Genomic DNA, 24,791 nt, shown 5'->3' on the forward strand with positions numbered 1-24,791 from the left:
TTTTCTGCACCTATCCAGAATCTCCTGACATATCCTTTCCTCCACTTCCCGTGGGCTGTTGGGTGGTCTGTAGTACACCCCCAGCATAGTGACTGCACCCTTCCTGTTTCTGAGTTCCACCCACAGCGACTCAGTACATGACCCCTCTAAGTTGTCTACCCTCTGCACCGCGGTAATATGTTCCTTAACTAATATCGCTACTCCCCCAGGTTGATGCAGAGGTGATTCACAAATGATACCAGGGTGAGGGGATCCCTGAAAAACTAGGGCTCTTTTCATTTGGATAATTGGAGAAAAGTATTCCATTATGAATCAGGAACTGAAGGGCATAAATTTGATAAATCTTCCAAAGAACAAATAGAACAATTGGACAATGTTGTTAATGTTATAACAAGTTATGACATACAAGAAATAGAATCTGCAATAGTTTTAATAGAAAAATAGATAAATATGGGAAAAGAGCAAGGGACTCGGACTCGGAGGATAATACGTCTTGCAGAGAAGTGGCACAGATGTGATGAACCATTGCAGTAACCTTCTGCGCTGTGCAGTTCTTTGGGACATTGAAACTGGTGTATGAGAAAGTACTTTGAACAAGGTTTTTACAATGTAAGTTAGAGGCATTTAATTAAGGTGAAATAAATGTGAAATTGTAGAGGTGATTTTCTTTTACACAGGATAGCATATCAAATGTACCTGAAATTTAAAAAAAGGATTGGAAACTTGTTGGAAGCTATAAAAGTCAGAAGTAATTGAACCCAGCCCTGAACATCTGGATAGCTACCTAGTAAAAGAATAAATTTTGTATGGTCCTTGTGAACCATGCACACCGATATATCAAATTCAGATCGACAAATTTAGTACGTCTGTGTTCTGAGCAAATTGCTATTATGGTAATTAGTGGAGTCCACATGCTGACAATTGGCACATTCTAACTACACTGGATACCTTCAAATAACTTAAACATTGGATTTTTAAAAATTTTGTTCTTACTTTAATTAAGCATGGTATAATTTTGTTTTCTTTTCACTGTGGGAATCTCGTCAAACCACGCTACTTTATTACTTCCTCTGTTTTATACTGTTGTTTAGTTTCTTCCTAGAGAATACGGCACTTTATTCACGTATGGGAAGGAAGTTGAGCTCTTCTAGATTATCTTTCTAGTCTTAAAAGAGCCAGTAATGCAAGTACAATATGGTTTACAAGTGCAAGATCACCATCTCATATATCCAGAGACTGTTAAGTGTATCCAACTTTCTGGGTGGCAGACTAGATTTTATTTCTTCCCATCATTTTGAGAGTTAGTTTGACGAACTTGGGACTGAAATAGAAGTGATGCTGTGTAAGTAAGGTGATTTCTTTAGAACTGTGTTTGCAGGTTTTATGCTGAGTCCTCAATTTTAAAAAAAAATCATTCTACGGGATGTGGGCATCACTGGCTAGGCCAGCATTTTTATTGCTCGTCCATGGTAGCCTTAGAGAAGTTGGCGGTGAGCTGCCTTCTTGAATCAGTGCATCCCTGAGGTGTAGGTACACCCACAATAAGGGAGGGAGGAATGGTAGGGAAGGAATGGCAATATATTTCCAAATCAAGATGGTGAAGGGCTTGGAGGGGAACTTCCACATGGTGGTGTTCCTGGTATCTGCTGCTCTTGTTCTTCTAGATGACAGTGGACATGGGTTTGGAAGGTGCTGCTGAAGGAACCTTTTGAGTTTCTGCAATGCATCTTGTAGATGGTACCTACTGCTGCCACTGTTTGTCAGTGGTGGAGGAAATGAATGTTTGTGGAAGGGATAGCAAACAAATTGACCACTTTGTTCTGGAGGGTGTTGAGCTTCTTGAGTGTTTTTAAGAGCTACACCATCCAGACAGAGTATTTCTCTACACTCCTGACTTGTGCCTTGTAGATAACAGAAAGGTTTTGGGGAGTCAAGAGATGAATTAGTCGCCGCAGGATTCCTAGCATTTGGCATACACTGGTCACCACAGTATTTATATGGCAAGTCCAGTTCAGCTTCTGGTCAATGGTACCCCCCCCCAGGATGTTGATAGTGGAGGATTCAGCAATAGTAATGCTATTGAATATCATGGGGTGATGGTTAGATCCCTTCTTGTTGGAGATGGTCATTGCCTGAAAGTTGTGTGGCGCGAATGTTACTTGCCACTTGTCAGCACAAGCCTAGATATTGTCCAGGTCATTGATGAAACAGTTGAAGATGGTTGGGCCTAGGACACCAACCAGAGGAACTCCTGCAGCAATGTCCCGAGACTGAGGTGATTGGCCTCCAACAACCACAACCATCTTCCTTTGTGAAATGTATGATTCCAAAGAGTTGAAAGTTTTTAATCACTGATTCCCACTGACTTCAATTTTGTTAGGGCTGCTTGGTGGCCACAATGGGTCAAATGCTGCCTTGGTGTCAAGGGCAGTCACTCTCACCTCATTTCTGGCATTTGTCCTTGTTGGAACCAAGGCTGTAATGAGGTCAGGAGCTGAGTGACCCTGGCAGAACCCAAATTGAAAGCCTGTGAGCAGGTTATTATTGAGGAAGTGCTGCTTCATAGTGCTGTTGATGACCTCTTCCTTCATTTTACTGATGATCGAGAGTAGACTGATGGGGCGGTAATTGGCTGGGTTGGGTTTGTCCTGTCTCTTGTGTACAGGACATAACTGGGCAATTTTCCACATTGCTGGGTAGATGCCATGTTGTAGCTTTGCTGGAAAGGCTTGCTAGGGGCACGTCAAGTTCTGGAATGCAAGTCTTCAGTACTATTGCTAGAATATTGTCAGGGCCCATGGCCTTTGCAGTCAGTACAGACTCGATGGGCTGAATGACCTCCTCCTACACTGGAGGCATTCTATAACGTTAGTGAGAAGGACTTTACAGGGTGGACAGGGCTGGGTTTGCTGGTGTCATTGGACACCAATAGACCATAATGCGAGTGTTGAAATTGCAGTGTTACCACTCAATTCTCAGCCAGTTCCTGATTTTTAGAGGAATGATTTGTAATGCCAATTTGAAATGTGCTTAAGATGAGCACTTGCCCCAATAACTAATTATTTCACCCTGCAAAAGAACACTTGTGTAAGACTACATTGTGCATGGATATGTTCTTTTCTCAAAAGTTCAAAGTTTGTTTCATGACAGTCAGAATCTGTGATCCGTTTCTGAAATGTTTTAAATTTGAACTTTCTGATTTATTTTAATCTAAAAAATAGTAATAATATCAGGGGATTAGCTGGGCATAGTTACCAGTGTTCATAGTGACCAAGAACTGAATTGATATAACACATATATTCATTAAGCATGAAATGTAACAACAATTTAGGTTACAGCTATATTTTAACCACAAATATCAAGCCAGGATTTGTGAACCTACACGTGATTACAAAGGCTATTTATCGACTTCTATTTCTGTAACTTCACCCCACCTCAGTTGATCTGCTGCTGAAACCTTCATCCATGCCTTTCTTACATATAGTATTGACTGTTCCAATGCACTCCTGGCCAGTCGCCCATGTTCTATCCTCCATAAACTTGAGGTCATCCAAAAAATCTGTTGTCTATTCCCTAACTCATGCTAAGTCCTGTTCACTACCACCACCCCTATGCTCATTGGCCTTTGCTGGCTCCCGCTTATGCAATACTGATTTTAAAATTCTCATCTAGAATCATAGAATCCTTACAGTGCAGAAGGAGGCCAGTCAGCCCATCGAGTCTGCACTCACTCGCTGACAAAGTATCTTACCCAGGCCCTCTCCCCCACCCTATCCGCATAACCCTGCACATTTCCCATGGCTAATCCATCTAACTTAGACATCTTAGGACACTAAGGGGCAATTTAGCATGGCCAGTCCAACTAACCTGCACATCTTTGGACTGTGGGTGGAAACCGGAGCACCCGGAGGAAATCCACTCAGACTTGGGGAGAATGTGCAAACTCCACACAGACAGTGACGCGGCTGGAATTGAACCTGGGTCCCTGGCGCTGTGAGACAGCAGTGCTAACCTCTGTGCCACCTCTGTTTTCAAATCTTCCTTGACCTTGTAACCTCACCTCTCACTATCTCTGTATGCTCCCCAAGCTCCGCAACCCTCCAAGAGATCTGCACTGGTTCAATTCCGACCTCTTGTGCATCCTGATTTTAATCACTGCACCATTGGTGGCCATGTCTTTTCAGCTGCCAAGGCCTTATGCTCCAGAATTAAAGGTGTTGTTATTCAAAGAACACTAGGGAAGTTTTCTTGGTCTCCAGACCAGCATGTGTACCTCATTCAACAATGGGCTTGATTTTACATGAAGAAAGTTGCCCTGCAACTGATGCACCCAAAATAAACCTGCCCCGCAGCCATAACACACTGCAGGCCAGCTAAACAAAGTGATGGTAGGACTTCTGCCCCTCAGTGGGAGGAACTCCTGCCCTCAGGAGCTGCCAGCCAATTTTATTGGCCAGCAGCTCCAGCCATCCTAGCAGTGTCAGAGCTCAGTGTTAGGCACTGCTGGGATTGCAAGCAAGCTCAGGAAGAAGAGAGGATGGATACTGGAGCCAGGTAACTTGGACCTTTTGGGCACACAGAGAGAGAGAGATCAGGTAGCCTAGGGAGGGGGGCCAGGCGGGTGAGGGTCTGGGTTTCGGAGGTCAAGCGAGAGGGAACCAATTGTGCTGGGGGGTTGCCCCCTGAGCTCACAGGGCACCTCGCAAATGGTGTGTGCCCCCTCCTTCCTTCCCGTCCTTTAAATAACCGTGCCCATTCCAGCCCATGCCAACCGTGTTATCCAAGGCAAAAGGCTCACTTGACCCTTAAACTACATTTTTTTTTAAATGACGGGGACCTGCCGATTTTGGCACCCACCACCTGCCATGTTACAGGGGATAGCTTGACGTGGGCAGACAGACAGTGCGCTTGGCACCCATTGCATTTTACATGCTCCCTCCTGCTAAAAAAACTCCTGGTTTGGGGGGACGTAAAATACAGCCCTCTGTATTAAAAAATTAAATTATTTTACGATTTATTTCATTGCTCTTCGTAGGGGCAGCACGGTGGTTAGCACTGCTGTCTCACAGCTTGGGTCACTGTCTGTAGAGTTTGCACATTCTCCCTGTGTCTGTGTGGATTTCCTCGGGGTGCTCTGGTTTCCTCCCACAGTCCAAAGATGTGTGGGTTAGGTGGATTGGCCATGCTAAATTGCCCCTTAGTGTCAGGGGGACTAACTAGGGTAAATGTATGGGGTTATGGGGAAAGGGCCTGGGTGGAATTGTTGTCGCTGCATTGTAGGGTTGTCTGATTCTATAACTTGCTGTGCACAAATTGGCTGCTACGTTTCTCAACACTATAACAGTAACATCAGACCAAAAGTACGTCATTGGGTGTGATGTATTTTAACGCTCAGATAATGAAAGGGACTATGTATATACAAATTTATTCATTCCTTATATACACAGAGATCCAAATGCAGATCTCCAGGGGGTACCCAAGTGAAACCTTGTTTCCTATCTGAGTATTTTTGGTTTAAAACAGATTCTTGTCATTTCTGCACTTTCCAGTGAGCTAGTGAAAGTGTAGCAAGTGAGTAATGTTATGACCCGAAAGATGGGACTGGTTTATTTCCAAACCCTGTTACAATGGAATCTTTTGCTAGAGGGTATTCAACTTTGAAACGTTAGTGTTGACTGGAAATTAAGCGGAGGTTCTTTGAAAACTATTCAACCATTCAACCACCCCAATTGCTGAGCTGCTTTTTTTTCTGGAAGAAAACAAAAATGCAATAATGCGCAGAGATTTGTTCGGTTTCATCGGGCGGGATTTTCTGACCCTTCCCACCAAAGACGACCCCTCGCAGTGGGTTGCATGGCGGCGGGGTGGGCGAGTCACGCAAAACACCATATATATCAGCAAGACTGGAAGATCCTGCCAGCGGCCAATGGCAAGCTGGAAGACACACCACAGGAGGGAGTGGAAAATATGGCCCATAGACTTTCCTGAATCTCTGAAAGCCATACTGTGGCTTTATTAAATGTAATGTAATGTAAAGATGTAATTATCAGGGATTATCATCACATGAAGGTTTTTATTTATACTTATCTACACTGATATACGTTGACAGAATCTTGCACAGATTCTACAAAACATTGCACAGTCATTTTTACAGTTAATAAAAAGAATTTGGTGAAGTTTCCAGTCAGAGTTTTGTTACGTTTACAAGATATTTCACTTGGTATTTTTTCCAGCAGTATTACAAGTCAAATTAGAAATGTAGGGAATAACTTATTTTCTACAGGTAAAGTTTATTTCATAATTCAAGTCTTTTAACTAAACTCTTTTCTTATTCTGTTTGCAGAATGCAGCTCGTATTATACGAGCCCTTTTCGAAGTTGCCCTCAGAAGGCGATGGCCTGCAATGACGTACCGCCTCTTGAATTTGTGCAAAATAATTGACAGGAGATTGTGGGGATGGTGCAATCCACTTCGCCAATTCTCAGTCTTGCCTGGTCATGTGCTTACAAAACTGGAAGAAAAGAAACTCACCATAGATAAGCTGAAGGACATGCGCAAGGATGAAATAGGTAAAAATAATATGAAACGGACTTCTAATGTCTGAGAGTATTGGGCAGAATTTAATGCTCCCTGGAGGCAGAGGGTGGCATTTGACCAGGTAGGAGGGCGTGGAGTATGTACCTCGATTAAGTCTGAGGCGGGAAGGCAATTAATGCCAACTTAAGCGCTTCATCCCAGTGCCTGATCGAGGGACTCAACATCAGGATGTTGACCTTTTTTTTGATTATCCCCAGCCAGTGACCCACTGCGCCCCCCCTCTCCATCCACCTGTGATCTGAGTTCCTCAATGATCCTCGGTCTCTCCCTGGGCACGCTACCGAGAGCAGCTACCACTGACAGAGGTGAGCTTCCAACCTCTGAGAGGTACTAAAACCTGGGGAAGCCCTGACGCTGGCAAGTTAACTGCCTGGCAGACATTTAATTGTGTTGGGCTGTCCCCAGCAGAGGTGATGCAGAACCCGCATCCAGATGAGACACCCATCACCAAGATTAGATTCCACCTTTGGTGTTGTATAACATGGCGTTGAACATGGCAGCAGACCACAACAGAATTAATGTTCTCGGTAATACTTTCTTTTCCTATCATATGATGCTGCATCACTGGGAATGTTGTTTTCACAAGTGGCATTGCTATTGTTGGCAGACTATGTGATTTGTGTGTTTAACAAACTGATGCCTTCACAACAATTGATAAGTCTGCAATTGTAAAATGTAAATAAATGGTATTGTTAAAGCACAGAACTTTATTAGCTGTCATTGTAACTGCGAGATTTAAATGCAATCTTTAAACAGGTCAAATCAGATATAAAGGATGTCCCTTTTTACTCTTGCACTTGTGTTTATTTGATTTGATTTATTATTGTCGCATGTATTGGGATACAGTGAAATGTATTGTTTCTTGCTTGCTGTAGACAAAGCATACCATACATAGAGTACATAGGGGAGAAGGAAAGGAGAGGATGCAGAATGTAGTTCCAGTCATAGCTAAGGTGTAGAGAAAGATCAACTTACTATGTAAGAACCCAAAGAATAGATCACCTGATATACTCATAAACATTCTACTTGACTGGTTGATATGATCAATTGAAACCCGGTGTCCTTGGTTGGGTTATGGTCTTTTTAACGCATACCTGTCCATGCCTTCGACTGTATATCCATTGTTAGTTTTGTCTCCTTGCAGAATTAGGTTTTTTAAAAATTACTGTTAAGTTGAGCAGAGTTTCAGGTTCTCCGAGCTTTCATACCTTTCTGAGTTAACTGAGTTCACTGGTGCATATGATATAATTTAAAGCCCTACATTTAAAATACAATCTTTCATGTCAAGCACAACTCTATGTAAAATTTCAATTTTGTCGCAAGATGAAGCAATTGTACCTCGTTGATTTGAGAAATGTAATAAGATGCATTGAATCACTCAATTTTGTTATTGGAGTTAGGTTTTATTAAATTTGTATGCATATTCTATAATAGCGAAAAGACAAGGCAGATGGAATATTCACTTGACAGCAGTCCTTTTTGTTAGTTTTGATTATCTTTGACTAAAACATTGACCTGTGTGTGACCTAAACTGTAAATAGGCAGTCAAAGGATATAATTTTCTTTATGTGCAGATCTGTGACTGGCAAATGGAAGTCAGGTAGAGGCATTTGGCTCATGGTGCGTCTCTGAAAGGTCTGCCCAATTTAATCTCACAGGAAATTTTTCACAAGCATTGTGAAATTAGCAGCAGAGATCAGACAGCCTGAGCTGTGAATCACACAATGTTTTCTCTGGGGTGCTGGTGTTTCAGAACTCGAATGGTTGTATCGGCTCTCAGCCAACCATACATAATGAGGCTTAGCTGAGATTTGCAGCAACCATTAGAGTACTAAAACACTTGCCACCCCCAGAAGAAGCAATTTGGTTGACAGCCCAGACTTTCTGATCCCTGCTGTCAATTGCACAGTGTTTGTTTACACAAATTAAGTGGTTCAGGGTTTGTAGTGTTGTTGTTGTTGATACTTGAAAGGGTCGAGATAATACCTTTATTTACTAGTAGGGAAATTACTTGTTTTACAACATAGGAGAAAGTTCCAAATTAATGACTTTTTAAGAATTTTATTTACACAGACCACTATATACTACAGGGTTCATTAGTTATGGAAAGTGAATGTGGCTCAATGAGCATGGCCATGCAATACCTAGGCTTGAGATATGAGGGACCAGGGTGGATAGAAGGACAGGGCTTGGCGTAGAAGGTATGAGAAGCCATAGTGGGTGAGTGGAAAGGCACAGCTTGGCACAGGGGCATGAGGGGCCATTAGGATGGGTGCAAGGACAGAATTTCACAAAGGGTACGTAAGGAGCACCTTTTGAAGTTGCCTTTTAAAAGGTCCCCTCATGCGGACTAGGGTTCATGAATCCTTTGGGGAGCCGTGAACCACGACTTCTTAAAAAGCTGGCCTGACTCCATGAAAATTGCGGAAGAGCAAAAGATGCCTGTCCCCGAAGTGGAGCCGGCTAGATCAGGAATACTTTTGGCAGGAAGCAGCCCACACCCTTTAAAGGCACTCCAAAAATCAGACAGCCTAGGAATGGGGTCAGGAATCCCAGAATCAGGACTCCTGCCAACTCGATAAAAATCCAGGCCAATACTTCAGCTAAGGTCTAATGAGTGATTTGTAAAGATTAAACTTGACTTCCTTGTTTTGGTACTCGGTGCCCCTATTTTTAATCTCAAGATAGTAATCTTCGCAATTAAAGATCTTCAACAGCCTGTGGAAAAATTAGTTTTTTGGCAGGTGCTTATACCTTCAAAATAAATGATAGGAGCCAAAGAGAGGAAAACGGCAGATAAAAATAAATCACTCATTTTTAAATTTGGAATATGGTTAGAATATGTTAAACATGCTATTTATAGTAAGAATAAGAATGGAGAAAGAAGAACACAGCGCATGAACTTTAACTTTATTATAACTGAGTGTTAATTGCAAGTATTAAATCTATTGGGGGGCGATTTTCCAACCTCTCCGAGCCTGGTGCAGATCGTGCCGATCCTGGAGAATGCCGTGTGGGCCTAAAAATCAGTCCTGTGCCCAACACCAAATGGTTTGCAATCATCCCGGTCCCTTTCCAATAGTACAAATCAAAGGGCGTGAGGCCTATTAACATATTTAAAATAGCATTTAAATGTGCATAGCCCGTTCAATGATGTATTCTCCCAGCTCCCGGGACCCTCCAACAAAGAACAACAAAGAACAATACAGCACAGGAACAGGCCCTTCGGCCCCCCAAGCCCGCGCCGCTCCCCGGTCCAGGATTGAATCCTGAATCCAGGATCCCCGCCCAATTTTCCAGCCTATCTACATACCAATATCCTATCCACCGAGCTGTCCCTCACAGCTACGATGCTTTGTTCATTACAACCTATTAACTTACCCCCACCCCCCCATTCCAGACCATGTGATCTCCAGGGAGAGGCGAAAACCCAGAGTGAAAAACCCCAGGGCCAATATGGGGAAAAAAAAATCTGGGAAATTCCTCTCCGACCCCCTGAGGCGATCGAAACGAGTCCAGGAGATCACAATGGCCCCGATCGGAAAATGCTTCCCAACCCTAGTCATTTCCACTTCCACGAACACCATATGAATTCCCTGCCCCCGAGACAGGTTCCCAACTATCCGCAGTCTCACTCTGTACTGGCACCAGCAAGATGATCATAGAATGAAGCCTTGAAACGAGAAACCAGGAACAATTAGCCCGCGCCGCTCCCTGGTCCAAACTAGACCACTCTTTTGTATCCCTCTATTCCCACTCCGTTCATAGAGCTGTCTAGATAAGTCTTAAACGTTCCCAGTGTGTCTGCCTCCACCACCTTGCCCGGCAACACATTCCAGGCCCCCACGACACTCTGTGTGAAATATGTCCTTCTGATATCTGTGTTAAACCTCCCCCCCTTCACCTTGAACCTATGACCCCTCGTGAACGTCACCACCGACCCGGGGAAAAGCTTCCCACCGTTCACCCTATCTATGCCTTTCATAATTTTATATACCTCTATTAAGTCTCCCCTCATCCTCCGTCTTTCCAAGGAGAACAACCCCAGTTTCCCCAATCTCTCCTCATAACCAAGCCCCTCCATACCAGGCAACATCCTGGTAAACCTCCTCTGTACTCTCTCCAAAGCCTCCACGTCCTTCTGGTAGTGTGGCGACCAGAACTGGACGCAGTATTCCAAATACGGCCGAACCAACGTTCTATACATCTGCAACATCAGACCCCAACTTTTATACTCTATGCCCCGTCCTATAAAGGCAAGCATGCCATATGCCTTCTTCACCACCTTCTCCACCTGTGACGTCACCTTCAAAGATCTGTGGACTTGCACACCCAGGTCCCTCTGCGTCTCTACACCCTTTATGGTTCTTCCATTTATCGTGTAGCTCCTCCCTACATTATTCCCACCAAAATGCATCACTTCGCATTTATCAGGATTGAACTCCATCTGCCATTTCCTTGCCCAAATTTCCAGCCTATCTATATCCTTCTGTAGCCTCTGACAATGTTCCTCACTATCTGCAAGTCCTGCCAGTTTTGTGTCGTCCGCAAACTTACTGATCACCCCAGTTACTCCTTCTTCCAGATCATTTATATAAATCACAAACAGCAGAGGTCCCAATACAGAGCCCTGCGGTACACCACTAGTAAGAAGTTTAACAACACCAGGTTAAAGTCCAACAGGTTTATTTGGTAGCAAAAGCCACACAAGCTTTCGAGGCTCTGAGCCCCTTCTTCAGGTGAGTGGGAATTCTGTTCACAAACAGAACTTATAAGACACAGACTCAATTTACATGAATAATGGTTGGAATGCGAATACTTACAACTAATCCAGTCTTTAAGAAACAAAACAATGGGAGTGGAGAGAGCATCAAGACAGGCTAAAAAGATGTGTATTGTCTCCAGACAAGACAGCCAGTGAAACTCTGCAGGTCCACGCAACTGTGGGAGTTACAAATAGTGTGACATAAATTCTGATTCTAGGATCGCATGATAAAGACTCAGGAGGAAAAAAGCAGAAATATTTATGTGAAATAGTGTGACATAAACCCAATATCCCGGTTGAGGCCGTCCTTGTGTGTGCGGAACCTGGCTATCAGTTTCTGCTCCGCGACTCTGCGCTGTCGTGTGTCGCGAAGGCCGCCTTGGAGAACGCTTACCCGAATATCAGAGGCCGAATGCCCGTGACCGCTGAAGTGCTCCCCAACAGGAAGAGAACAGTCTTGCCTGGTGATTGTCGAGCGGTGTTCATTCATCCGTTGTCGCAGCGTCTGCATGGTCTCCCCAATGTACCATGCCTCGGGACATCCTTTCTTGCAGCGTATCAGGTAGACAACGTTGGCCGAGTTGAAAACTCCCATTGTTTTGTTTCTTAAAGACTGGATTAGTTGTAAGTATTCGCATTCCAACCATTATTCATGTAAATTGAGTCTGTGTCTTATAAGTTCTGTTTGTGAACAGAATTCCCACTCACCTGAAGAAGGGGCTCAGAGCCTCGAAAGCTTGTGTGGCTTTTGCTACCAAATAAACCTGTTGGACTTTAACCTGGTGTTGTTAAACTTCTTACTGTGTTTACCCCAGTCCAACGCCGGCATCTCCACATCATGTACACCACTAGTCACAGGCCTCCAGCCGGAAAAAGACCCTTCCACTACCACCCTCTGTCTTCTATGACCAAGCCAGTTCTCCACCCATCTAGCCACCTCCCCCTTTATCCCATGGGATCCAACCTTTTTCACTAGCCTACCATGAGGGACTTTGTCAAATGCTTTACTAAAGTCCATATAGACAACATCCACGGCCCTTCCTTCGTCAACCATTTTGGTCACTTCTTCAAAAAACACCACCAGGTTCGTGAGGCATGACCTCCCTCTCACAAAACCATGTTAATGAGTTTATTCCTTTCTAAATGCGCATACATCCTATCTTTAAGAATCTTCTCCAACAACTTCCCCACCACGGACGTCAAGCTCACCGGCCTATAATTACCCGGGTTATCCTTCCTACCCTTCTTAAATAACGGGACCACATTGGCTATCCTCCAATCCTCTGGGACCTCACCTGTGTCCAGTGTCGAGACAAAGATTTGCGTCAGAGGCCCAACGATTTCACCTCTCGTCTCCCTGAGCAGCCTTGGATAGATTCCATCAGGCCCTGGGGATTTGTCAGTCTTTATATTCTCTAACAAACCTAACACTTCCTCCTTTGTAATGGAGATTTTCTCCAACGGTTCAACACTCCCCTCCGAGACACTCCCAGTCAACACATCCCTCTCCTTAGTGAATACCGACGCAAAGTATTCATTTAGGATCTCCCCTACCTCTTTGGGCTCCAAGCATAAGTCCCCACTTTTGTCCCTGAGAGGTCCGATTTTTTCCCTAACAACCCTTTTGTTCCTAACGTATGAATAAAATGCCTTGGGATTCTCCTTAATCCTGTCTGCCAAGAACATTTCGTGACCCCTTTTTGCTCTTCTAATTCCCCGTTTGAGTATTTTCCTACTTTCATTATACTCCTCCAGAGCTCCCTCCGTTTTTAGCTGCTTGGACCTAACATACGCCTCTCTTTTCCTTTTGACCAGTCCCTCAATTTCCCTGGTTATCCACGGTTCTCTAATCCTACCCTTCCTATCCTTCTTTTTTACAGGCACATGCTTGTCCTGTAGCCCTAACAACCGTTCCTTAAAAGACTGCCACATACCAGATGTGGATTTACCCTCAAACAGCCTCTCCCAATCAAGAGCTGCCAATTTCTGCCTGATCCCAATAAAGTTAGCCTTCCCCCAATCCAACACCTTACCCTTGGGACACCACTCATCCTTTTCCATCACTATCCTAAAGCTAACAGAATTGTGGTCACTATTTGCCACATGTTCCCCAACCAAAACTTTGAAGACCTGACCGGGCTCATTCCCCAGCACCAGGTCCAGTATAGCCCCCTCTCTAGTTGGGCTGTCCACATATTGTTCCAACGAACCCTCCTGTACACATTTTACAAATGCCTCACCATCCAGAGTCCCTGCCCTCAGCGATTTCCAGTCTATACCAGGGAAATTGAAGTCTCCCACTACAACAACCCTATATTTCCTGCACCTATCCAGTATCTCCTGACATATCCATTCTTCCACTTCCCTTGGGCTGTTGGGGGGCCTGTAGTACACCCCCAACATAGTGACTGCGCCTTTCCTGTTTCTAAGCTCCACCCAGAGTGACTCGCTACACGACTCCTCCGAATTGTCCTCCCTCTGCACCGCTATAATATGCTCTCCAACCAATACCGCTACTCCCCCACCTCTTTTGGCCCCTCCTCTGTCTCGCCTAAAACACTTGTACCCTGGAATATTCAGCTGCCAGTCCTGTCCCTCTTTCAACCAAGTCTCTGTCACCGCAACCACATCCAAATTCCTCGTGCGCATTAAGGCCCCAAGTTCGTCTGTTTTACCTGCTACGCTCCTTGCATTGAAGTATAAGCACTCCAGACCCCCAGGCTCAGTGAGGTCGTCCTCCCCCAGAGTGCTCTTCTTCTTTGCCAGCCTTGTCCCAGCCCCAAGCTCGTCCCCAGCCACCACACTTATAGACCTAATAGTTTGATCCCCACCCCCCTGCCATACTAGTTTAAACCCCCCCCGAACTGCATTAGCAAAGCTCCCAGCCAGGATATTTGTGCCCTTCCAACTTAGTTGTGACCCCTCCCTCTTGTACAGGTGCCATCCGCTCCTGAAAACCTCCCATTGGTCTATGAAAATAAAGCCCTCCCTCCTGGACCAGTCCTTTAGCCAGGCATTCATTTGAACCAACTCCCTATTCTTATCCTCACTGGCACGAGGCATTGGGAGCAGCCCAGAGATGGCCACCCTAGTGACCCTACTTTTTAACCTATTTCCCAACTCCCTGAATTGCTCTCTTAGGACCCCCCTACTCTTCCTATCTACGTCATTTCCACCAATGTGTATAATGACATCCGTTTCTTTATCTTCCCCTTTTAAAATGCCTCCTATCCGCTCGGAGACATCCGTGACCCCAGCACCAGGTAGGCAGACTACCATCCTGGAGTCCCGTTCCCCCCACAGAATCGCCTGTCTGTCCCTCTAACTGACGCATCCCCCACCACTATCGCTCTCCTAACCCCTCTCTTCCCTTTCCGGGCCACAGAGCCTGACTGTGTGCCAGTGACCTGGTCACTGTGTCTTACCCCTGGAGAGGCACATTCCTCCACACTATCTAAAACAATATACCTGTTTTGGAGTGGGACAACCACAGGTGACCCTTCTTCTAACTGTCCACTCCCCTCCCCTCTCACACCTGTCACCAAGCCCTTCCTATTTTGAGACACCTCTGGAGTCCTCCCTTGTACTTTACCCAACCTTCGGGGGCAGTGCAATAACAGAAAGAATCACTACTGGTCTCCACGAGCAGAGACCAGGCCTGATGGCCACGCTGGGGGGGCTCAGGCAATTGAAGCCCTCGAGTGATTGGGGGCATGACTGGGCAGTGCCCATCTGGTAATGCCCACCTCGCACCCTGGGAGTTCTAGTTGGGCAGTGCCAGGTGGACACTGTCAGTGTGCTAGGGACAATGCCAAGGTGGTGGGTCCTGAGTGGGAGTGGGATCTGAGCGGGAGGGTGGGGGGGGTGGGTGGTTGCAGGGATGAAACATGATGGGCCGCATGTCGGGGGTCATGAAGGGGGGCCCATTGGGACAGCCCTGACACCAGCAAACTGTGTTGGGGAGAGGGTGGGGAATCATGCCACCAATAAGGGTGGAGGTTCCTGATGTCTTGGGGCTCCCTTCCAAAATGGCGCCGGAGCACTTTGCAACCGGGCTCACCACTCTCCAAAAAAATGACTTGAATGTGGGACGATTGTGGTCAGGACCACACCTGACAGACCAGCGCATATCGCCCTGGTATTCTCACGTTTATAACACTAAGGGCGCGATCTTGCAACCTCATCCCGCCCAGCTTTCAGCAAGGCAAAGTGATAAGGTCAGGCAGGAGGTGTAAAATCAGGTTCGTTCCGGTTTCTTTGCCTCCCCCAACCATCCCTGCACTGTTTTGTCAGAAAGGGAGCAAAGCCGATTTAAATATTAACAACATCATTTGAATGTCATTATTGAGTCCCGTATACCATCGTCTGGGCTTACTTACCGTTACCATCTCACGGGCCGAGGTTCTCCCCAACAAGAATCACGACTGGACACCACCAACAGGTGGTGGTGATGATGTTCATGGGGTGGATGGGGGCGGGGGGTGGGGGGGCAGCAGGAGATCTCCCAGTACATTGGCAGATTGGGGCATCTGCGCAATGGCGCCCCTCGAGCTCAGCAGCCGGCTTCCCCAGCGAGCTGAACCTTCACTACACTCCCACCCTGCTGGCAAGAACTGCATCCTGACACTTTCATTTTGAGTTAAATGCCACAAGATTGCATTTTCAAACTTGCCCAAAAAAAGCAGTCTGAAATTCTCCCGCTTTCTCGCTCATTCGGCACTTTGAATTTTTTTCATAAAATTCCACCCCAAGTTTTTTATTTGGGAAAACCCTGGCCCTTATGTCAATGTTTGCTCCAGAGCCACATGTGCAAGCTGAAAGTTTAAATACTTGCAGGCAATCTTAGGCGATGTGAATGTGCCTAATATGATTTGCAAAATACCTAGAAGCTTCAAAACAATGACGTTTCAGTAGATACCAGATGCTTGTAGCTTCATGGTTGAGTTTATTTTTGTAGTGGCATGAGTCTATTTGCCTGAGATTTTATAAGCAGTAGTTTGTTTATTTTTAATGGAAGTACATTGAGGCTGGATTTATTTGTCTCCAATCCTCCAGCTAAGCAAATATTTTGTGGTATAAGAATTTATTTGACAATTTCAGAATAAGAGCTTTCTTGGACAGGAAAGAAATTTTGTCCTTTTTTAAAAAAAATCTCTGTATATGGAGGAGCCAAACTTACTATTTTTATATCTGACCAGGACAGACTGCATTTAAAGAGCATTTTACCAAGTAATATTAGAAGGTAGAGCATAGGGAAATTTAATTTGCTTTGGAAAACCTCAAAGAACCATTTCAATTTAGTTATTTGCTAGTACAAACCTGTCTATTTTTTTGTCAAGATGTATGCATTTGTTTAATCAAATCTTATTTCATTGTATAGGCCACATGCTACATCATGTGAACATTGGGTTAAAGGTGAAACAATGCGTCCATGAAATTCCTTCCGTAGCTATGGAAGCAAGCATACAGCCTATCACACGCACTGTCCTTCGAGTCCGACTGACCATCACTCCAGACTTCAAATGGCATGATCAGGTAAAAAAAACCAGAATGATAGGAAACATGCAAAGATTCACATGGAGAAGTAATATCTGCTTTCTTGTAATTTCCAGAAGATTTTATAACCAACAATTAAGATTCAATGGTAATGAGCTGCAGCATTGCATTAACTCAAAATAAAGATGAAGGTATCAAAAAGGAATTTGTTAAAAAAAAGGTTGCAAAAATGTTTAAATACTATGATAGGCAGTACAGTGGTTAGCACTGTCACCAGATTCACGACTTGGGTGACTGTCCGTACGGAGCCTGCACGTTCTCCCGTGTGTCTCTGTGGGTTTCCTTCGAGTGCTCCGGTTACCTCCCACAGTCCGAAAGACGTGCTGGTTAGGTGCATTGGCCGTGCTAAATTTTCCCTCAGTGTGGTGACGAGGGGATTTTCACAGTAACTGAGATGCAGTGTTAATGTAAGCCTACTTGTGATAATAAATAAATTTTAAACTTTATTTTTTTTAACCACACATTTTAATTTACTATTAAGATAATAGTGTATAAAATATAAACTTCTGTTTTAAAATACTTTCATTCATATTTCTCAATTATTGAAGTACTGATTGCTGATTTGATGATGGCTTCTTTTAAATAATCAGGGTGAATTTTTGAAAGCGTGACACACTTGCAAGTTGCTCAGTCAGATGAGTTTAATTAATCACACAGCTAGATGCAAAAGTCAGGCATTTAGTCTTTGAATGAAAAGTCATCTTGTCTTGATAACAACAGCTTGTATTTAGTACATATAAGTCAGAAAAACGCCCAAAGGGATCAGACTTAAGCAAATTGCAGAATTAAGAGTGAACAAAGGTATCATTGAGGCATCAGGTTTTAAGAAGGACTTTGAAGAGAGTGAGCAATACAGCAAAACAGACCGAGTTAGAGCAGGGGCACAATGCTGAAATCTCCCCCATTAATGTAAATGGAGGTGGACAATGATTAGGAAACCAGAGTTAGAAGAACAAAGAAAGAGGTCAGGGATGTGCAACTAGACAAGATGGTAACGGTCAAGTGGGGTCATGCTATTGAAGGATATGAGGTGAAGATTTTAGGGTCAGTACACAGGGAACAGGGCTGCCAATTAAACTAACAAGGATCAGGGTGGTAGCTATGAAATTATACATGGATATAGGTTGAGGATGATCGTGTTCTGTATGAATTTTTTTTAGTTGGTCGGAATTTGGAAGGTCAAGAAGGTGGCCTTGGAAAAGCAAAATCTGGAGGTGGTAATTGGAGGATTTTGGTGGAAGTGAGGTTCAGCCAGACAATGTTAATGGTGAAAATAGATGGTAACGTTGAATTACATTATGTTTCAAGTTTAGCTAAGGGTCACACTGACCGCCAAGAAAATAGAGGGTTGGGTTGAACTTCAGCAAGCAAGGGTTAAGGATGGAAAACTAGCTTTTTTGAGAGCATCCTGAGCTTAACAATATTGAACCACAAAACAAATTGGCTGATCACAGTTTGGTTGAACACCATTGTGATAATAACAGTAGCAGTGGATAGGTAAAATTAGTGTGCGTAAACTGGTACAGTCATACACATCTCATCTTCTCTAATTTCAGCTGATTACAGTGGGTTTTAGGTTTTGGAGAAATCCAGAGAAACGCAGGCCAACCTACGCTAAATGGATGACTTTCATGGGTCACAGGATGATCTCTGGTATAGAAGGATTGTCTTACAAGGAAAGGTTAAACAGGTTGGGACTCTACTTATTGAAATTTAGAAGAATGAGAGGTGATCTCATTGAAACATATAGGATTCTTTAGGGACTTGACAGAGTAAGTGCTGAGGGGATGTTTCCCTTCATGGGAGAGTCTAGGACCAGAGTGCATTGTCTCAGAATAAAGGGTTGCCAATTTAAGACTGAGAGGTTTAAGTCTTTGGAACTCCTTGCCACAGAGAGCTGTGGAGACAGAGTCCTTGTGTATATTTAAGGCTGAGATAGGTAGATGTTTGATCAATAAAGGAATCGAGGGTTACACGAAAGGGCAGGAAAGTGAACATGAGGAATGTTGGATCAGCCATGATCCTATTGAATGGTGAAGCAGGCTTGAGGGGCCAAATGGCCTACTCCTGTTCCTATTTCTTATGGCCTTACGACAAATGTATGTAGAATATAACAAGAAAAACGACAAAAACCAAATGCACAGCTCCTTTGAACCTACAATCAGTACAATCACAAATGACTTTCTGCCTCATTGCCATTTTCCCAACAGTTCACATTATTCCTTGATTCCTTGGGGGAACAAAAAGCTTTCTATCTCAGCCTTAAATATAATTAATGATGGAGCATCCGCAGCATTCTGCAGTCGACAATTCTGGATAAGAGGAATCATAACCTCCTGAGTGAAGTAATTTCTCATCATCTCAGTCCTAGATCATTGAGCCCATATCCTGAGAAGGTGCCGGGATATTGGATTCCCTAATTTGGGAAAACAGCTTCTCAATGTCCACCCTGTCAAGCCCCTTAAGAATCTTGTATGTTTCAATGTGATCACTTCTGATTCTTCTGAGCTCCAGAGGAGTATGAGCCCAAATACTCAACCTCTCATCACAGGACAACCTCCATATCCCAAGAACCAATTGAGTGAACCTTTGCTGTACTGCCTGCAGTGCAAGTATATGGAGACCTAAACTGTACACATTGGTGCAGTTGTGGTCTCACCAAAGCCCCCTACAACTATAGCAAGATTTCTTTATTCTTGCACTCCAGCCCCCTCGCATTAAACACCAACTTGCCTAATTCCTAATTGCTTGCTTTACTTGCATGCTAAAATTCTATGTTCCTTGTACTAGTGTACCCAAGTCTCTCTGAACATCAACATTTACATGTTCTACGCCGTTTAAAAAAATATTCTGCTTTTCTATCCTTACGATGAAATTGAATAGCTTCACGTTTCCCCACATTATTGTCCATCTGCCACTTTTGCCCATTCACCCCGTCAACATGTTTGCAGCCTCTTTGTGTCCTCTTCACAGCTTAAATTCCCACCTAGTTTTGTATCATCTGAAACCTTGACTACATTACTCAGTCTCTTTGCCCATGTCATTAATATAGATTGAAAATAGTTGGAGCCCCAGCATTGATCCTTGCTGCACCCCACTCGTCACAGCCTGCCGACTTGAAAATGCCAAATTTATCCCTATTCTCTGTTCCTTATCCATTTACCAATCCTCTATCCATCCGAGTATCCTCTATCATTCTCTATCCACTTCCAACTCCATAAGCCCTTATCTTGTTACTTAACCTTTAATGTGGCACCTTATCAAATGCCTTTTGGAAATCCAAACATTTTACATCTCCTGGTTCCCTTTTATCTACTTGCTAGTCACATATTCAATGAACTCTAATTTGTCAAGCACATTTTCTCTTTTGTAAAATCATGTTGCTTGCATACGATTTTACTGTGATTTCTCAGTGCAGTGAGGGCAGCGCGGTTGTGCAATGGTTAACACTGCTGTCTCACAGCGCCAGGAACCTGGGTTCATTTCCGGCCTTGGGTGGCTCTCTCTGTGGAGTTTGCACGTTCTTCCCATGTCTGCATTTTCCTCCAACTTTTCTGGTTTCCTCCTAGAGAGCAAGAAAAATGTGCAGGTTAGGTGGATTTGCATGGTAGACTGTCCCCTAGCGTCCAAAGGTGCCTAGGTTAGATGGATTTGCCATGGTAAATGTGTGGGGTAATGGGGGAGAGGGCCTGGATATGATACTCTGTCAGAGAGTCAGTGCGTACTCAATGGGCCGAATCACATCTTTCTGCACAGTAGGGATTCTATGATTGCGAAGACTTCCTTCAAAATAGTTTCTAGCATTTTCTTAACAACCGATGTCAGGCGAACTGGCCTATAGTTCCCTGTTTTCTCTTTCCCTCCTTTCTAAGAGATGTATTGAGGCATAAATAATTACAAGTAGGTTGTGTGCATATTTTTTTTTGAAATTAAGAATGTCAATATTTTATAATATGTTGCAACATTTTTAATAGTTCAATAGACCATTAAAACTAAAACAAATTTAAAGTTTGAACACTTTTTAAAAATGTGTGTTTAGTTTTGTAGATGCAAAACTAAGGTTATTTCTCTTGAACTCAGGCAACAGTTAAAACTGAAGCAGAGTCTAATCATTAACCTCGTGATAGACCTTATGACATTCTGTAGATCAGTTACAATGGTGCTATTAACACCTCAACACTAACCAATGCAATTTAACCTTAAAAGTAGTTTACTTTTCCTTGTGCCTTCATTTTCATACACTAAGCGGTTCAAAACACAATTGAGATTTCAGAACTGAAATAGGGAATTAACCGTTAAGCTCACTTCTACTTTCTGACATCTCCTGGATCGCCTGAAGTCATTGAAGATTATAAAGTTGCTTCCTGTGACAGAATGTAACTTCAGAGCACTGACTTTTCAACATTAGCTGAGAACACATGTAGGTTTCTCCACACAATTGAAAAGGTGACAGCAAGTTTGGGGTTAATTTTCTTGGTGCTCTGAATGTAAAAGACTCCTATACGAACAAGGGAGCTGTGTTATCATCTCAGATTTATTTAAATTAAGGATATATACATCATTAACCTTCTGAACTTCACCATGGAAGACACATTTATATATTATGCACATGTTGAAAGAAGCAGATGCAACCATACTGATGACTTGAGGATTTTAGTTACTGGAGTGAAAGCAGGCCATCAAAAATAATATTTAAGAGGAAATGGCTGGCAAGACTTTCCAGTTTGCAAGTCAGAAATTCCAAGCTATTCAGGTGTAGAACAGTGATTTTTTTTTTGTTCTGGCAAGGCAACCCCTAATTGTCCTTGAGAAGGTGGTAATGTGTTCCTTACTGACCCGCTGCAGACCATGTGTTGTAGGAACACCCACAGTGCTGTTAGGAAGGAAGGTCCAGGACTGTGATCCAGCAACAGTGAAGGAACAACAATACATTTTCAAGTCAGGATGGTGAGTGACTTGGAGGGAGCTTGCAGGTGGTGGTTTTCACATGCATCTGCTTGTCCTTCTACATGGTGGAGGTTACAGGTTTGGAAGGTGCTGTCAAAGGAGCCTTGGTGAGTTGTCACAGTGCACCTTGTAGATGGTACACACCGCTGGCATTATAGACCGTAAGACCATAAGATATAAGAGCAGAATTAGGTCATTCAGCCCATCGAGTTTGCTCCACCATTCAATCATGGCTGCTATGTTTCTCAACCCCATTCTCCTGCCTTTTCCCCATAACCTTTGATCCCCTACCAATCAAGAACCTATCTATCTCTGTGTTAAATACACAGCCACAGCCTTCTGTGGGAATGAATTCACCACCCTCTGGCTGAAGAAATTCCTCTTCATCTCAGTTATAAAGGGTCATCCCTTTACTCTGAGGCTTTGCCCTCGGATCCCAATTTCTCCGAGGTGGATTGTGCATCGGTGGTTGAAAGACTGACTGTTTATTGCAGTGGATGGCGTGCTAATCATTCCAGCTGTTTTCTCCTGGATGATGTTAAGCTTCCTCAGTGTGTTTGGTGCTGCACTCATCATGGCAAGTGGAGCGTATTCCATCACATTGTGCCTTGTAGATTGTGGACAGGCTTTGAGGAGTCAGGAGGTGAGTTACTCTCTGTGGAATTCCCAGCTTCTGAACTTCTCCTGTCACCACAGTATTTATATGGCTACTCAGTTTCTGGTCATTGTTGAAGCAGCTGAAGATGGTTGGGCCTAGGACACTACCCTGAGGAATTCTTAGAATCATCATAGAATCCCATAGTGCAGAAGGAGGCCATTCGGCCCGTCGAGTCTGCACCGACCACAATCTCAGTCAGGCCCGATCCCCATAACCCCAAGCATTTACCCTAACTCGTCCCCCGACGCTAAGGGACAATTTAGCATGGCCAATCCACCTAACCTGCACATCTTTGGAATTCCTGCAGCAATGTCCCAGGACCGAGATGATTGACTCCAACAACCACAGCCATCTTCCTTTGTGCAATGTATAACTCCAAAGAGTGGAGAATTTTCCCACTGATTTCCATTGACTTCAGTTTGCCAGGACTCCTTGATGGCCACACTGGGTCAAATGCTGCCTTGATGTCAAGGACAGTCACTCTCACCTCCCCTCTTGAGTTCAGCTCATTACTCCATGTTTGGAACAAGGCTGTAATGAGGTCAGGAGCTGAGTGAATCTGATGGAATCCAAACTGAGCATCAGTGAGGAAGTTATTGCTGACCAAGCACTTGATAGCACTGTCAACGGCATTTTCCATGACTTTGCTGATCATCAAGAGTAGACTGCTGGGGCAGTAATAAGGGCATGCCTTGTTCAGGAGCACATGTCTTCAGTACTATATCTGAACTGTTGTCAGGGTTGTCATGTTGCCTTGATATCACATGGAGTCAATAGAATTGGTTGAAGTCAGGCATCTGCGATGCTGGGAATCTCAAGAAGAGGCCATGGTGAATCATCCACTCGGCTCAAGATGGCTGCAAATGTTTCAGCCTTGTCTTTTGCATTGATGAGGTGGGTTCCCCCATCATTGAGGATGGGGATATTTGTGGATGTTCCCTCTCCAGTTAGTTGTTTTATTTATTTATTATTATTGTCACAAGTAGGCTTACATTAACACTGCAATGAAGTTACTGTGAATATCCCCTAGTCGCCACACTCTGGCACCTGTTTGGGTACATTGAGGGGCGATTTAGCATGGCTAATGTACCTAACCAACATGTCTTTTGGACTGTGGGAGGAAACCACCATTCACTGTCATTCGTGACTGGATGTGGCAGGACTGCAGATTACCATTAACAACATTTTTAGCAATTTAAGAAACCTCACAATTAACTTATTTAAGGTGCTTAAATTGGGTTATCAACCCTTCACTCTGATCCATACAGTCAGCATTGCCTTTGAGTAAGTCGGCCAAGGGATAACATAACCCATCTGTTAAAAGCGACATATGGTAAAATTTTATGTTCCCCAAAGGTAGGTTCTGAGGTGGGGGTAGGGTGAAATTGAACAGATGGGATTCCTGCCTGTCCAATTCCAGACACTGTTTCACACTTGAGCAGGCAGGTCTCGAGCAGGGAACCCTTGCATTCATCTATAAGGCCCTTAATGGCCACTTAATGGACTTATCCCACCCAGCTCTCCCTTCAGTCTGCTCTTCTCCAAGGAGAACAACCCCAACCTATCCAGTCTTTCCTCATAGCTGAAATTTTCCAATCCTGGCAACGTCACAAAAAACAGATAGGAAGTGGTGGGAACCAAGTTCCTAGTGAGAGTTAGGAACTTAATAATTAACTTGCAATGAAAAGGTAACAATCAATTTAATTGGATTGAAAACAACAAATCCCCTGGAGCAGATTGCCCAGTGTGCTAAAAGCAGATGCTGCAGAGAAAGTGGATGCAGCAGTTGTGATCTTAAAAATTCTATAGATTCCGGAACTGTCCCAGAGGACAGCAAATGTAACATTGCTCTTCAAGAAAGGAGGGAGAGAGGGAACTAGAGACCATTTATCCTGAAATAAGTCATCAAGAAAATGCTGGAATCCATTACTGAGGAAGTGGTACTAAGAAAAGGATGATATGATTAAGCAGTGTCAACATAGTTTTCAGAAAGGGAAATTGTTTTGACAAGTCTGTTCGAGTTCTTTTCAGGATGTTAGTTATTATAAAGCAATGTTTATTCAGACCAAGCTGCAGCATTTCATGATGCAACATTTCTGTAGACTTTATTCACAAGGAAGATGGCTCACCACCGCCTTCTAAAGAGCAATTCGGGGTGGATAATGAATGCTAGTCTAGCCCACATCCTGTGAAAGAATAAAACAAATCTTAGTAAAAGCCTCACTACACAGTAACAGCCAGTGTGTGGCGTGCTGTGACTGCGACTAA

At 43.9% G+C, this 24,791-nt stretch overlaps 1 protein-coding gene across 1 annotated transcript in view; it reads left to right on the forward strand.

The window, feature by feature from the left end:
- The window catches only part of ascc3 (activating signal cointegrator 1 complex subunit 3), a 562,510-nt gene that overhangs the window by 365,154 nt on the left and 172,565 nt on the right, over positions 1 to 24,791 (forward strand). The window contains exons 21-22 of the mRNA XM_078212424.1: positions 6,344 to 6,569; positions 16,743 to 16,897. Coding sequence (XP_078068550.1) covers positions 6,344 to 6,569; positions 16,743 to 16,897 — 381 coding nt within the window. The remainder of the gene's footprint in view (positions 1 to 6,343; positions 6,570 to 16,742; positions 16,898 to 24,791) is intronic.

Source organism: Mustelus asterias, chromosome 5 (genome assembly GCF_964213995.1).
Source record: "Mustelus asterias chromosome 5, sMusAst1.hap1.1, whole genome shotgun sequence".
In the NCBI taxonomy this organism is placed as follows: Eukaryota; Metazoa; Chordata; class Chondrichthyes; order Carcharhiniformes; family Triakidae; genus Mustelus; species Mustelus asterias.